Here is a 16,333-nt window from a genome sequence, read left to right as displayed (position 1 = left end):
GCGGTTCGCAGCCGAGTGTGAAGCGGCTGGGATGAGGATCAGCTCCTCCAAGTCCGAGGCCATGGTACTCGACCGGAAAAGGGTGGCTTGTCCTCTTCAGGTTGGAGGGGAGTTCCTGCCTCAAGTGGAGGAGTTTAAGTATCTCGGGGTCTTGTTCACGAGTGAGGGAAGAATGGAGCGGGAGATCGACAGACGGATCGGTGCGGCTGCCACAGTAATGGGGGCGCTGTGCCGGTCCATTGTGGTGAAGAGAGAGCTGAGCCGAAAAGCAAAGCTCTCAATTTACTGGTCGGTCTACGTTCCTACCCTCACCTATGGCCATGAACTTTGGGTCATGACCGAAAGAACGAGATCACGGATACAAGCGGCTGAAATGAGCTTCCTCCGTAGGGTGGCCGGGCACTCCCTTAGAGATAGGGTGAGGAGCTCGGCCATCCGGGAGGGGCTCGGAGTAGAGCCGCTGCTCCTCCACATCGAGAGGAGCTAGTTGAGGTGGCTCGGGCATCTATACCGGATGCCTCCTGGACGCCTTCCTCGGGAGGTGTTCCAGGCACGTCCCACCGGGAGGAGGCCCAGGGGACGGCCCAGGACACGCTGGAGGGACTATGTCTCTCGGCTGGCCTGGGAACGCCTTGGGCTCCCCCTGGAGGAGCTGGAGCAGGTGTCTGGAGAGAGGAACGTCTGGGCGTCTCTGCTGAGTCTGCTGCCCCCGCGACCCGGTCCTGGATAAGCGGAAGACGACGAACGAACGAATGAATAAAGACAAATAAGAATAATAAAAAAAACAAGAATAAAAACCGTAAATATAAGGCTGAAGTTTATCTTTTTTTTAATACATGGAAAATGCTTATTTGGATTGGATGTTTCTTTGGCTTTAAACATGTTATATATATTAGGGGTTGAATAAACCATCCCTAATCATGGCTAACTTATATTATAACTAAGCAAACCAATGAAGTTCCACAAAAATAAATAAAAAGGTCATGATTTAATATGCTTCCCATTTACATGATTTATTCTTATCAGACTTCCTTAAGCTGGTATTGCCTTCTTTGCTCGTAGAGTTTTGTAAGGTTGTAGTAGACTATTTCCATCTATGAAGCTGCTTCACAGAGAGAACTTTATTTGAGCAGATCTTGAGTACTCAGCCAACTTCTGTCTGTAGTGAAGTGTGTGTGGATAAAACCATGCTGGTTTGCCAACCAGTCTACAACAACAAACCCTACATGGGCTAGCTCTTCCTTTTGCTTAATTTCCCCAGACAGTGTCCTGGAGGTCCAGTCTTCCCATTTTTATGTTATCTGCAAATATTAGAATTCACATGTAAGAATAACACACAGCAACCCTACACTTAATTCTGTGTTGCTATTGTTAGTTAAAAAATACTTTTCAAATCCATCGTCTGTCAGGAAAGCAGTTAGGAGTTAAAATATCTGACCTGCTCCTGGATGTTAGCTAAACATTTTCTTTAGTCTGGAAAAGAAGCCTCCTTCCTCCTCCTGTTTGTTCTGCGTCTCCTCCTCAGATGAGGTCGACTTTGTGCTGGAGTCTGTGGTGCTGCTGCCCCCTCCTGGATAAAGAAGGCATTTTATCAGGTGAGAGGACACCAAGTTGAGAGACCTAAATTATGTGGAATAAAGCTTGATTTGGACCAAGAGGTTTAACTCTGATGAGAAATGATAGTAAGGTAATTTTAAAGTACAAAAATAACATGAACCACTGCAGTCATAACAGAAATATACAAAGCTTGGCACATAACAGACAGACAGACAGACAGACAGACAGACAGACAGATTCAAGCCTCCTTTGGGGGGAAAAGCAGACACTACGATTTGAACAGCAGTCATTGCAACTTTTTGCCTGATTTGTGTAATAAAAGCTGAGAATAAACAGATGTGTTTTGCAAATTTTAGATGCATGAATATCATGCCAGACTAGGCCAACTATTACAGGATGTAGCTGCTAGTCACTGATTTGCAAAGTTACATAGGAAGATTTTTACAGAAAGGGACCTTCGTTGGAGAAGAGGTGTAATGACAGACTTTTTGTCTTATAACTTCAATTTTTTTCATTTTATGTGGAAAATCAGCACACAGAAGCATTGTGTAATAGTTTAACTGGTCTGCCATGACATTCTATCACCTAAAACTCACACCTTCTTGCTTATTTATTCCTTTTATTGCATTTAACAACACAGATGATTCCCATTCAATTATTATTATTCAATTATACTTTCTTCCAAAAGAGGGGGCTGCTATGCTACAATAGGCTAAGTAGCTGGATGTCTGAATCTATGTATTTATTAGTCAAATAAACGTGATTTTGGTTTGAGTCGGCTTCATCCAACTTCATCTACAACAATTGATCAGAAGCGTCTTCCAGACCTGCTGAAGAGTCGACACCGTTGACAGACCCCTGAACATCCGTCTCCTCCTCCGCATAGCTCAGCAACAAAGAACGCTGGCTTCTAGTTAACTTCCTGCAGTAAAAGTAGACCGCACAAGCTAAATGAAACAATTCAAATCAAGATGTCTTAAAGTATGAATGACAGATTTCTTGACATTTTCAGGCAATAAAGATGAAATATTTTAGTATGATATTGAGTTCAGTCATTGCTACATTCTTGTAGATTATTTGTATTTATTTATTCTAAAAATATTTGAACCTGGGAAATTTGTGAATTTCCAAAATTATTCACACCCTAACAGATTATATTTCAACCAAGAAGTTTCTGTCTGACATGAAAGGGATCTCTTAAAAGATAAAAAAAATTCTAAAAAGAAATTCCATTTGAATAAATGAATGAATAAATAAATAAATGGCATGTCGAAAAATTAAATATACGCTTCACAATAATGAGATTTTTCCACTGGTATTCTGACAATTTGTCTTTGATGATGAGCTCCTCACCATCTCCCTAATTTTTTAGCTCCTCTATCAGATTCAAGTCAAGATTCGGGATGGGCCACTCCATAATTTTACCAAGATGTTTCTTTTAGTCAGATGAAACATCTTGGTCAAATTAAATCACTACTTTAAACCCACGTCTGCCAAACTTAGTAATAATTTCAGGATTGACGGTGCATGAATTAAGAGACATCAACATTTTTATTAAAATTATCTTCAAATTCAAAAACGGCTATCTGAATAAGTTTGTTTGAAAAATAAATTCCAGAAGAAAGACAGTCCTAAACAGGGGAAAACAGATGTGAGGGTCTTACGTCGGCACTTTGATCTTGATGTGAACATAATGATCTCCATAACTGTAGCTGTTCATCCTCCGAATGCCTTTCCCCTGTAATCTGATTACCTGATCAGCCCGACATCCAGAGGGGATCTGAAAACACAGGCAGCAGTTTGTGTGATAAAATGCATGAGATCAAAGTATGCATCCCTATATGAAACGCTACGTGATGCCGAGAACGTCCTAAATTCAACAGTAATTAACACACAGTTTATGGTGGAAAAGAGAAAAACTGACTTGAACGTCACCCCAAACCATGTAGACACACAAATGTGATACATTAAAAAGTAAAACCAAAGACAATTTAACTGGCGCATAAATGTTCAATATGTGAAAGAATGAATACAAATGAACATTTTTAATGATTATGAGTTATGTTTAAGAGATCCAGCTCTGTCGATTACTCACCACTATACTGATGGTTTCATACAGGCCCTGTGTTGTGGCTGTGCCTCCAAGGATGGCCTGGGCTATAGAGATAAAAGTATCCGAGTGGACGTCTGCTCCATTCCGTCTAAATACTGGGCTTTTCTGGACCTGCAAGTTTCAAATATATCAAACTGGTAAAACACACAAACTGCAATATGTTCTACAGATTATCCACTGCTAAGGGTTGGTTTTGATATGCAACATTTTATTTATTATCCTAGTTCATCAAACTCTGAGTACATCATTACTACTTTAGTTCGTCACTATAATATAAAGGGTACTAACAGTTTACACCTCAAGAAAACCAGTTATTAACCTTTTTTACTTGCCATCAAGCACATCCAATGAAATCATAGATCAAGACATAAAACAGCTGCTTCAAAAACTGCTGCTCCAAAAACTGCTGCAGTGACGTTCATCAAATAAAATCCTGACAACCTTTGGATTCGGACTCACTTTCTGAGAAAAAATAAAATGTAGTAATATTTCTATCAGCTAACTAAACCAAGCTGCTTGCTTGTCTAGTTGTTAGAATAGTTTATTCTGCATATCTTTATGTATTTATATTCAAACTAAACGGTCAACTATAATACAATGAGCACTAAATGGTAGAAGGAGCTTCATTAAAGACCAAAACACAAATCTGAGGAGAGTGGATGGCATCTATGAAAAAACTAAGAAACAAACAAAACAAAAATCAATCCAGACTGATTGGTGGATAAATCCTGCATTGCTTGATAATTTTAAAGCAAAAAACTATATTTTCAAGGGAAAAAAAGAAAAAAAAATAACATTGCTTGTATTTTAGCTATTCAACTTTCAAAACTTACCCTAAATGTTATAAGGATTTCTTTTGTCCCTACTGCCATGCGCACAGTTTGACCATTTTCCACACCTGCAGAAAAAGCCAAACATATTCAATGAGGGCTTCAAAATTAACGTGACAATATTCTGCATGTCAAGCACAGACTTTGTTAATTCTTGCAATTTATTTATCCATCTACAGAATGGGAGAACCCACCTGCCGGCACCGGCACCGTCACAGTCTGTTTCTTTTTCATTTGGCCCGATCCTCGGCACAGTGCGCAGGGTGTGTTTATGATGGTCCCTTTCCCACCGCACCGCCGACACGTGCTGCGCATCATGAAAGGACCGGTGCTGATCGACTCCTGCAGGAGGAAAGACGAAACGAAAATATTCTGACTAGATGTATAATCAATGAAGTCCTCAGTGCTGGTCCAATCTGACGGGCTAAAAGGTGTCTGAATGCAGTCTGAAACGAACCACTCCGGTGCCGTTGCAGTACTGACACCGAGACGCCCGGGTGCCCGGCTCATTGCCCATCCCATCACATCTTGGACAGTTGTCATCGAGGTTCACACTCAGCTGTTTACTGGCACCCTTCGCTGCCTCAGAAAACATGAGCTCCATCACATACTGTAGAAGAAAAGAAGTCTTTTCAATGTAAAGCACATATTTTAAATGCATGCTACATTTAATGTTTCAAAAAAGGCTTTCCAAGTGTATGTTAGACTTTAAAGACGTAGATACAGTGGATCTAAAACGTATGTCCCAAAAATGAGTCATGATAAATCACTTCAAAACTTAATTATTATATAATTATTATATATCCTGTAAACTAAAACAATCTTTTAGGGTATATTTTTGGTTAGAATAATTAAAATTCAGCTGACCTTGTAGGATTTTATGACATTTGCTTTTTTTATATTTTTTAGCTAAAGTCATAAAGTGCAAATAGGAAATAAAGAGTCAAAACAATCTCACTATACAAATTTATCAGTAAGAAGATGGGTATAAAATAGATTTCCACAGCATTCAATATACAACAGAACACAGTGAAGACAGTCATACAAAATTAGAGGAAATATAGTAAAAGAGCAGCATTACAAAAAAAAATCTGCTTCTCCAAAATTGGACATGGAGACCAACAGTTCCAGATACCATTCAGTTTTGATCCAAAACTATCAGCTGCTACGAAGCTGAAGATGCGTTTAATTTCTCAGCACCACTGTGAGTACAAGCATACCTTCAGGTCAACAAAATGGCTTCCCCCAGAAGAAAATCTAGGTTTTGGAACGGCCTAGCCAGAGTCCAAAATGAAGCTGTACAGAAAACTTGTGGGGTTTCCTGAAGATGGCAGTGGACATCAGATGTCCTCCTAATTTGAAGGATTTTTACAAGGTAGACTAGTCAAATATAGCCAAGTCACGATGTGGTGTGCTGACAGATTCTTACTAACAAAAACAATATGCTGAGAAAAAGATCAACGGGTGCTTCAACAAAAGATTAGTTTAAGGGTGTACATACTTATGAAAGTACAGTACAGATTTATGTTTCATATTTTTCATTTTCTCCCCAAACTAAACTGATTGTTTTCTGTTACATCACAGAGTTTATGTGCCAAATCAAAGGTGGAAAAAGTTTTATAAACATTTACCATGTCACCCTCACACACTATTAACAGGGGTTTGTCCACTTTTCAGAGCCACTGCATCTCTGTATTTAAATCCAGTTTTCTTGGTTACCTCAGGCCTCTGGTCAAACATGCTGTTAATGTCTCCAAATCCCATGCTGCCAGCAAACTCCCCAAAAATCTTCCTAAAGAGCTCTTCAGGGTCTATCGTGGTCCCTCCTGCCCTGTAGTATTGCTGATTGCCCGCTCCAGTTCGGCTCGGGTCAAAGTTTGCTCCGTACGTATCATACCGTTTTCTCTTCACCTCATCACTCAGCACCTACAGAAACAAATAAATGAACTTAGCTGTGACATAGTGCTGCTGAAAGCTCGTCTTTGAATAACTAAAGCTCAAACCTTATAACCATTATTTTTAAATAACTCGAAGAATAACAGTTTGGTACCTCATAGGCTTCAGCCAGCTTGGCAAACTTCTCTTTGGCCTCCGGATCATCTGGGTTTGTGTCTGGATGGTACTTTTTAGCCAACTGGGCAAAGGATAAATATGTTGGAGGTAAAGTGATGGGATTTAAATACAGTAAGCCTTGTAATAAAAGTCAGTTTTGGGTTGGACAAATGTCTGAATGTGCCTTAAACCTGATAGTAAGCCTTCTTGATTTCCTTCTGTGAAGCAGTGCGGGCAACACCCAAGATCTCATAAAAGTCCTGCTTGTTTGTGAGTCTGAAGCTGGAGTGGAAAGAGCGGCAGTTCACGCCATGGGGACATTTCACCCCTGTAGAGAAAAGGAAAAATAATAAAAGAATTACAAAGCTATATGTTTGGCATGTTATTGCGTATATTGAAAACAAACCTATTCAAACAAAGACTATGCATCCTCATATTTATATACAAATAAAGTGATATCACTGCCGTGAAGAACAGGAGTCAAACACTAACAAACTTCCTAAACACATTAAGTTTGTTAAAACTACTGGAAATGGGGTCGGGGTCCGGGCCGGGGTCACTCGGGTTCGGGTGGTGCCGGCACTAGTCTGGGCTGGTGGTGGTGTTCCTACCCCGGAGGGAGAGGAACATCTCCTGGGTCCGGGTACCGATTGCCCCTATGGGGTATCAGCACCTGGACCTGGGAGTATAGAGTATGTATGGGGAGTGTGAGTGAGTGTACGAAGTCCATTGTTGTTAGTCTTTACGTTGGGTGCGTGGGTGTTTTTATGTGTACGCATGAGGGTGGGAATGTGTGATTGTGACTGTGTGTGCCTGTTTTTTGTGTCAGGTTCGGTCTTGGACTGCTCCCTCTCCTGGATCAGTTTAAGGCCACCATCAAATGTGGGGCGTATTTCCTCCCTGCTGGTGTCCTTGTGGTTCTCGGTCTGCGGGCCTGGGTGCTTGGGTGTGTGCCGGCTCACTCCCGGTGGCTGCTTGCCAGGGCCTGGACCCCTGGCCTCTGTCGGGCCTCTGCTTGGGGAGTGATATGTCCCGGTATCTCGGGTCTCTGGGTCCATGGCTGAGTCTCTACCCTGCTCTTCTATGGGGGGGTTGCGGTAGTCCCAGCGGTGGTTCTCTTGGGGTTCCTGTACTCTGGGGGGCCTTTGGATGTCTATGGCTCGGACCTCCTCCATATCTGTCACAGGTCCAGGGGGGCAGGTCTGTGGCTCCTCACACTCACTATTGCATATTTTTAAATGGAGAAACCTTGTATACACAAGCACGCTCACACTCAGACCCACAGCTCTTTAGATTCAGGTGTTAACAGATACACAAATGTTCCATATTGAGCCGCTTTTACCACTAATTACATCTTGCATTCGTAAGTACCGTGCAGTTTTTGGTAAAAAAAAAAAGCTGTTAATATGAATGTTTCTGTAGGTTTAGATGCAAGCAAGATCTTATCTTGTATTCTCTTCATCTTCTTTCCTTCCTTAATTCTTTTCTCTTTCTCTCCATTTTTCCTTTCTGCCCCACCTCTCACTCTTTCGTGCTTCTTGTTTTTTTCCCTTTTTGTTTCTGTCTCCGTGTCCCTAACAATTGGAATAATCCCAAAGCAGTTTCTAATAAAGTTTATTTTATAAATATCAAGTAGAGCATTAAAGCGTTAGCGGTAATGCTCCACTTGTGAAAGTAAATCTGTTAGGCTTTTTATTGGCACTCAGACATCAATTCTGAGCGCTACTCCACCGGACAGGACACGATTTAAAAAAAATAAATAAATACTGGAAATCTTCTAATTAATTGGGTGTGACAGAAACGTTACTAATCAAAAGTTAGACATTAATTTAGGTACGTTTTAACCCGATTTCCTTATTTATGCTACTTAAATGCATTTCCATGCTGCCACAGCAAATGGTTCAATGCAAGTAATACAGTGATAACACCACAAAACAGTACAAGTCAGGGCAACATGTAAAATGAGGCTCTCCAATATCCGGGTGGACGTTTTATAAACATTACTGCATATATGTTTGTTATAAATCACGATTTGTTTCCAGACGAACTGCGTGTAGAATCTGCTCTTTGCAAACCCCAACCAGAGATGGTGCAGACCCTTCTGTGTTTTCAATCTGCAAAACTTTCACAGCAGCAGTTGCATCATCCCTGCACCAAGGTTAGCTGACCGTACAAATGCAGATAAACTCCACTCAGCCTTTTACACTCCAGTCCACCTGGATATTACAGCAGCCTGCAGGTTTTATCAAAAGCCCCACAGCTGTCAGACACCCGCAGTATTTATTTGTTTGGAGTTAGATAACTCCTCTCACCTGACTGTGCGCTCAATGTCACCACATTACTGGGAGCCCAGGAGCTCAGGCTGGCCGCTATCCCTCCCCGGAAAAGCTGCCAGATTTCCGCTTGGATAACTCCTCCATGTCTGCTTGGAGCAACGAAGAGGCGGCTGCTGGAAGGTCCAGGAGAAACTGAAGCTTTGAACAGGCGTGCTGTCAGCCGGATAGCGGAGCACGCCATTTTTGTCGTCACTACCGCTGTTGTGTAGCAGGAGTGCGCATGCGTGGTAGGTTTAAAACGGAAATTGCCTTTTAAAATAAAACAAAATTAAATTAAATTAAATTAAATTAAATGATATTAAATTAATTAAACAAGCCCTCTTGTAAGCCCACGGCAAAACATTTGTTCACAGGCAAAAGAAAAATGTTTGTAGTTTTATCAGAAATAAATAGCTGTCATGGCAGTTTTTACCGTAATTGTTCTAGTGCTGAACTATTACATTTAGTTTAGTTATTGTTGAAACAGGGATCAAATCAGATACGTTTGTTGATATGTTTGTTTGTTTTTATCGTTTTTAAAATGGGGTTTGCTGCCGTGAAATTCTTTTAATAATTTATGTCATATTAATGGCGAACCGTTTAACAAAACCCGACCAAAATAACTAATAAAATAATTTTTTTTTTTTAGGAAGGAGGGGGGCAAGATAATAATAAAAAAAGGTTGTTCGGATTAATTTTAACAGTTTGGAGCATTTGCTAATAATTAGTTTTACACAAAAAAAAGAAAAAAAGTCATTGCCTCCTAAAAACAATAGATGGCGATATTGAGCTGACAGGTGCCTTGATAATTTACTACTGTGTAAACAATATAATAATCCAGGACTGGCTGCAGCAGCAAAGTGAACAGACAGTGGCCATTGTGTTTACTCGTGAGAAGGTTCAAAACTCATTAAAAGCCTGATGGCATGTGTGCATAACAGGGCCATTCATGTCGTGTATTATTTAATACAATTTAGGAAATAAATAATGGTATGATTATTTTAAAAAGATAAAGTTTCTGTTGTTTATTAAGTGTCTTTAATAAACATTGATTATTTGATTGACACACAAAAAGGCAAATTAAATAAAAGGGTGTAAATTCAAGCTTAGAGTCTAATGCTCAACATAAGTAATTTAGAGCATCTGAAAAAAAAAAAACAGATTTGCTGAAAGTAGGTCCATTCACAGATGCTGTCAGGCATTTGATTAAAAAAATTATAACATTTTTAGGTTTTGGTCATAATTTTATGTGGTAAAACTCACTTTCTAGCAGAAAAAAGAATGGCATTACAAGCAAGATAATGGGTCAAATGGATTTCTGAGGTATTCCCATTCAACTACAGGTCCTTCTCAAAATATTAGCATATTGTGATAAAGTTCATTATTTTCCATAATGTAATGATGAAAATTTAACATTCATATATTTTAGATTCATTGCACACTAACTGAAATATTTCAGGTCTTTTATTGTCTTAATACGGATGATTGTGGCATACAGCTCATGAAAACCCAAAATTCCTATCTCACAAAATTAGCATATTTCATCCGACCAATAAAAGAAAAGTGTTTTTAATACAAAAAACGTCAACCTTCAAATAATCATGTACAGTTATGCACTCAATACTTGGTCGGGAATCCTTTTGCAGAAATGACTGCTTCAATGCGGCGTGGCATGGAGGCAATCAGCCTGTGGCACTGCTGAGGTCTTATGGAGGCCCAGGATGCTTCGATAGTGGCCTTTAGCTCATCCAGAGTGTTGGGTCTTGAGTCTCTCAACGTTCTCTTCACAATATCCCACAGATTCTCTGTGGGGTTCAGGTCAGGAGAGTTGGCAGGCCAATTGAGCACAGTGATACCATGGTCAGTAAACCATTTACCAGTGGTTTTGGCACTGCGAGCAGGTGCCAGGTCGTGCTGAAAAATGAAATCTTCATCTCCATAAAGCTTTTCAGCAGATGGAAGCATGAACTGCTCCAAAATCTCCTGATAGCTAGCTGCATTGATCCTGCCCTTGATAAAACACAGTGGACCAACACCAGCAGCTGACACGGCACCCCAGACCATCACTGACTGTGGGTACTTGACACTGGACTTCTGGCATTTTGGCATTTCCTTCTCCCCAGTCTTCCTCCAGACTCTGGCACCTTGATTTCCAAATGACATGCAGAATTTGCTTTCATCCGAAAAAAGTACTTTGGACCACTGAGCAACAGTCCAGTGCTGCTTCTCTGTAGCCCAGGTCTGGGAAATGCGGCACCTGTAGCCCATTTCCTGCACACGCCTGTGCACGGTGGCTCTGGATGTTTCTACTCCAGACTCAGTCCACTGCTTCCGCAGGTCCCCCAAGGTCTGGAATCGGCCCTTCTCCACAATCTTCCTCAGGGTCCGGTCACCTCTTCTCATTGTGCAGCGTTTTCTGCCACACTTTTTCCTTCCCACAGACTTCCCACTGAGGTGCCTTGATACAGCACTCTGGGAACAGCCTATTCGTTCAGAAATTTCTGTCTGTGTCTTACCCTCTTGCTTGAGGGTGTCAATAGTGGCCTTCTGGACAGCAGTCAGGTCGGCAGTCTTACCCATGATTGGGGTTTTGAGTGATGAACCAGGCTGGGAGTTTTAAAGGCCTCAGGAATCATTTGCAGGTGTTTAGAGTTAACTCGTTGATTCAGACGATTAGGTTCATAGCTCGTTTAGAGACCCTTTTAATGATATGCTAATTTTGTGAGATAGGAATTTTGGGTTTTCATGAGCTGTATGCCAAAATCATCTGTATTAAGACAATGAAAGACCTGAAATATTTCAGTTAGTGTGCAATGAATCTAAAATATATGAATGTTAAATTTTTATCATGACATTATGGAAAATAATGAACTTTATCACAATATGCTAATATTTTGAGAAGGACCTGTATATAACAACACCAGGGAAAGACATTTGATGTGCCAGGTGGTTTGGATGTAAAACAAAAGCTAAGAAAAAAAAATCTAACCTGTCATATGTCTGGACATTTTACAAGGGAGTGGATGTTAGTATGTGTCACGGTGGGGTTTTGGGTTGGACCAAAGCACAGACAAGAGCTTAGGAAGCACATTACAAAGCAGTCTCTCAGCTTTATTCAAAAAGGTCAAAAACGTAACAAAAACAATGCAGGTACTGAACAGGGTCAAGATCCAAACACTTACATCACAGACACTGCAGGAACATGGAGACTCATGGCAGGGTCGAGTTGTAATGCAAGGAACCCACAAAAACATAATAAAACAAACCAACTGATATGCAGAGAGAAAACAAAGGCAGGTAATCAAAGGAACAGGGAACAGGTGGCACAAGGAGGCTGGGAGGCAGAGGGAGCAGGTGAACCTAATAAAACCAAAGCATGAGGAAAGGGACTAAAGACAAGACAGTAAGCAGACCTAAATGAAACTATAAACCAAGATAAAAATAAAGCATAAGAATCAGGGATAAACATGAACTGAAGGAAACTGAGAAACTGAAGGGAACACAACAACCTAAGCACTTAACAGAATAGGAACCAAAAGAGAACCCTGACTAAAAAGTAAACAACCCTAAACAAACACTGACTGAACCAAAACTGAGGGTGAAGCAGAGGAAACAAGGACTAGAATAAAAGTAAACAATAACTAAAGGTAACCTATAAAGGAGGAAATAGAGAACAAGGATAAACAAGAGGAACAAGGCTAAAGGGACCGGAGGACTAATAACAATAATAATAATAATAATAATGAAACCATTCAAAGAACAAGAGAGCAACGCCAAGGGAACAAAGGGTGAGAGAACACACTGGGGGGCGGAAGAAAACTATAGGAAAAACAGAAAACACACATACAAAACCATAAACAAGAAACTTCTAGTAAACAGTAAACAAAACAAAACACAAAGTCCAAAACCTCACATCCTGACAGTATGCCTCACTAACTGAAACTCTCTTTTTGTGTTTCTTTCTTGCTTAATGCCTTCTTTCTCTCATTCCCTCCCGTCTGCAAAGCAAACTGCAATCCCAGCTGTGAGTCTATGTGGACCAGATCACAACCAAAATGTGCAATGCAGTAATATAAACTTCACTCTCTTAGAAATACATTTTGTATCCTAGTTAAAAGGCCTTTTTTCTGCTGTAAAGAAGATCGCCGTGGATATTATATCCATCCATCCATTTTCTGTACCCACTCAGGGTATAGACAAGGTGTAACCGATTTGGATCGCCAGTATATCACAGGAAAACACAGGACAAAAGAAAACCTGCATGCAAACACTCACTCCTGAGGGCAATTTAGACTGCCGGAGGAAGCTACAGGCAAAATGAAGGCATGCAGATGCACAAAAGGTAAAATATAATAACAACAACAAGATTAAGGGACTGAACAATAAAATTTGCCTGAATTTTGGTGCAAAAAACAACAAAATACTATTTAGAAGAGCATTTGCATAGTTTTATGGAACAACTATGCAAATAAAGCAGGGATGTAAACAGCTTGTTGAGTTTGTGTTCATTGGGAGCGTAGGGAGGAAGGACCTGCGATAACACTCCTGTGTTCACCTTGGATGCATGCATCTTTCACTAAAGGAGCTCTCCAGTTCTGCAACAGCTACATGCATGGAGGGGGAGACATTGTCTGCTGATGATATAGACATTGACATTGTACGTATTGTGATGTGCATATACCTGAGATACTTCAGATCAAATACTATAAAATTTCCTGCCAGTTTTTTTACACTTTGGGACAATATACAAAAGCAGTCAAAATCCAAAGAAAGATCCATCCATCCATCCATCCATCCATCCATCCATCCATCCTCTAAACCTGCTTAGTCCATGCAGGATTGCTGAAGTACCTGGAAAGAACCTGTACATGAAGTGGGAGAACATGCAAACTTTACTCTAACCTTTACTTTGCACAACATAATTCTGACAACAGGACAGACATTGCCATCTTCTACAACATTTCACAAGGTTGGAGCATACAGAGAGAGGGATCTTTGACCTTTCCTCCTTGCAGGACCTGTCTAGATTGTTCAGTCCTGGGATTTTTGTTATGCTGTCCTTTAATCAGCCCACCCTGCAGGCTTTCTAATGGATTTAGGTTTGGGAACTAAGATGGCAGTGGAAAAAGATGAATTCTGGTGAACCTTTTTGTGTTTTGGCCTTATGGTTCTCAGTTGTTATACTGCCTATCTTTTCCTGTTTTTTGGCAGAGGAAATCAACTGTTTATGTAGCATGTTCTGATATTTCAAAGAGTTCATGATGGTATGCACTCTAGCAAGATTCTTATAGCTTTTGGTTAACAAACAGTTCCAGTTAAAGTTGCAGTATCAAACTCTTTAAATTATGTTTAAGACAGCAGAGCAGAAAATGTGTTTTAACTGATGAACTTCTAAGATTTATTTTTACCTTACCATCCTCTGCTTGCAAAATAAACTTAAGTGCTCATCCAGCCTGGTTGGTTACAGCTCCAGTTGTTTTAAACTTTTTAAGTCAAGGTTAGTATAAGTAGCATAGTGGCTAAGTTGTAGCCATTTTCTGACTGACTAAGATTAACACGCATCTGCTTTACATGACTGTCATGTTGTTTGGTCTTTCACATGTTGAAAAGTGGTTAAGAGAATTGGTCCTTTATTGTCCCTTTTCCTTTGAAGGTTCCAGCTCCGCGCAGCTCCACTCCGCTCAGAGTCACTCTACTCTGGCGGCTTGAAAACCAGCCTTTAGACGTCAGTTTTGTACGTTGTGCCACTATTAATTGTTACTGTGTGACATTAACACATGAAAGTAATCTGTGTAAAACAGTAAAAAACTAACTAAATAAATAAAAAATAAAAAAAACATGAATAAATGAAATATGGGTAATGTTTGTATTATTGTATATGCGAGAATGTCTTGTATATGTTCTTCTCATGTGTAAAATGATCCAAATGGGAGAAAAACACACCTGAATCTGTTGAGTGCAAATATCCACTATTAAAAAAAAAAAAAGGACAAAGAAAATCAAGAAATGGAAATGCTTGCAAAACGGCCCAAGTAGATCTCGTGGAAAAGGGGCATGTGACAAGTCAAATTTAAACTCCAGGTAAACAGCAAATTGTGGATTAAAGATAAAAAATCTCACTTATTTTTATGAGAATCTTAAGTTCTGAGTATGGCAATAATGATTCTGTAAAATGTATCTATTTCAAGGCTTTTTTTAACATATTTTTCCAAGAAGAACCAATCATTTTGGAGGGCCCTGTGGCTGTAGTTTCTGAACTGTGGTCAAAGAATCACAAGATTTCCCACTAATAAGGAACGTACTATCCCAGAGCCACTGTGACATTCATAAATATGTCACAAAGAAGTATCAAAGAAGAAGACAGAACACATGCTTTCTTTTAATCTTTATTAAGCTCATGTAAACCCATGTGACAACAACAGAGTCATCTTACAGACAGTGGAAACTGAACATCTTACATTCAGAAACACACAGCTGGTGATATAGCTGCAGGGCACAGCACATATCATCAGTGAGCGGGAGCAAATATCAAACCATGTCCAGCGTGACACTCCACACTCCTCTCTGTTGTAGAGATCCGATCTGACTGTTATGGCAACAGACTGGGTTACTGTATTACCGAACCTTCCCTCTGAATTCATGTGTTGTATCTGCCTCTGCGTAGTCAATGCATTTTAGGGATAGGGTTGCTGAATGGTGTAAAAATGAGCAGTGATAAAGTACTGTGAGGAGCTAATTTTAAAAGGTTTTCCAACAAACCAGCACGATAAATAAGTCGCAGACTCTTTAGGTTTGTATTAACTAATGTGAAAAAAATTGTTGTTTCTGATTTCCATGAGTAAAAGTCATTGTTTTTCCATTCGATTTTCTTGACCTCGAGAAACATTTGCACTCTGGTCAGTGGAACACCCTTCTAAAAGGTGAAAGTAAACTGATATTAGCATATTACAAAATAAGTAGTAAAACAAAATAAAATAAACCTCTGCAATTCTCCAAAACAGATACCGTGAAACCGAGGGGTGTTAACAATTCAATGGTTTCAGCTGCTATCATCAAAATGATGATTAAAGCACTTTTAAACCATCTTGGCTTTCAGTATAAAATAGAATCATCTCCTTTTTCAAGCCAATAAAAGAATGCTTTATACTGTATATTAATACTTATCACTCCTTTATAAAGAGTTGTGGATTTTCTTTCTGTTTTATCATATGCCAGCATTTAGTTTATAATATGACATGTTGTTTTCCAATAGTGGAATTAATAATATTTGGCTGCATGTAGGTGGTCTGAGTCCTAATTATATAACTAATTCACTATAATGAGTCGCCTCGCTATGGGAATGCTTGCATGACTAATCAGATAATTTACATTTAGTTCTCTAAGCCTTGAATGTGATGATATTCAAACTGAGATGACTTCATGTGTTGAACCACAACACGGAAACATGGCAGGAGGAAGATAACACA

At 39.9% G+C, this 16,333-nt stretch overlaps 1 protein-coding gene across 1 annotated transcript; it reads right to left on the bottom strand.

Annotated features, from left to right (window-relative positions):
• Positions 1 to 812: 812 nt before the first annotated feature.
• Positions 813 to 9,109, bottom strand: LOC124867946 (dnaJ homolog subfamily A member 3, mitochondrial-like). Its single transcript, XM_047364661.1, has 12 exons — positions 8,865 to 9,109; positions 6,744 to 6,880; positions 6,551 to 6,634; positions 6,220 to 6,426; positions 4,958 to 5,110; positions 4,695 to 4,842; positions 4,504 to 4,568; positions 3,653 to 3,781; positions 3,222 to 3,337; positions 2,385 to 2,479; positions 1,439 to 1,570; positions 813 to 1,301 (listed from the first exon to the last, which is right to left on the bottom strand). Exons 1-11 carry the CDS (start codon positions 9,067 to 9,069, stop codon positions 1,452 to 1,454), a joined length of 1,458 nt encoding a protein of 485 aa, XP_047220617.1. The 5' UTR covers positions 9,070 to 9,109; the 3' UTR covers positions 813 to 1,301; positions 1,439 to 1,451.
• Between the last annotated feature and the right edge of the window lie 7,224 nt (positions 9,110 to 16,333).

The sequence above is a fragment of the Girardinichthys multiradiatus genome, chromosome 5, assembly GCF_021462225.1.
Source record: "Girardinichthys multiradiatus isolate DD_20200921_A chromosome 5, DD_fGirMul_XY1, whole genome shotgun sequence".
Taxonomy (NCBI): Eukaryota; Metazoa; Chordata; class Actinopteri; order Cyprinodontiformes; family Goodeidae; genus Girardinichthys; species Girardinichthys multiradiatus.
The sequence above is the reverse complement of the archived record's forward strand: the minus strand, read 5'-3'. Positions and strand labels throughout refer to the sequence as shown.

Bases quoted from the DNA above. Each gene is read 5' to 3' on its own strand.
- LOC124867946 (XM_047364661.1), bottom strand. From the start codon at position 9,069: ATGGCGTGCTCCGCTATCCGGCTGACAGCACGCCTGTTCAAAGCTTCA. The intron at 6,635-6,743 runs GTTTAAGGCACA...TCCTTTGCCCAG, and splicing joins TCAAGAAGGCTTACTATCAG to TTGGCTAAAAAGTACCATCC. The intron at 6,427-6,550 runs GTACCAAACTGT...TTGTTTCTGTAG, and splicing joins AGCTGGCTGAAGCCTATGAG to GTGCTGAGTGATGAGGTGAA.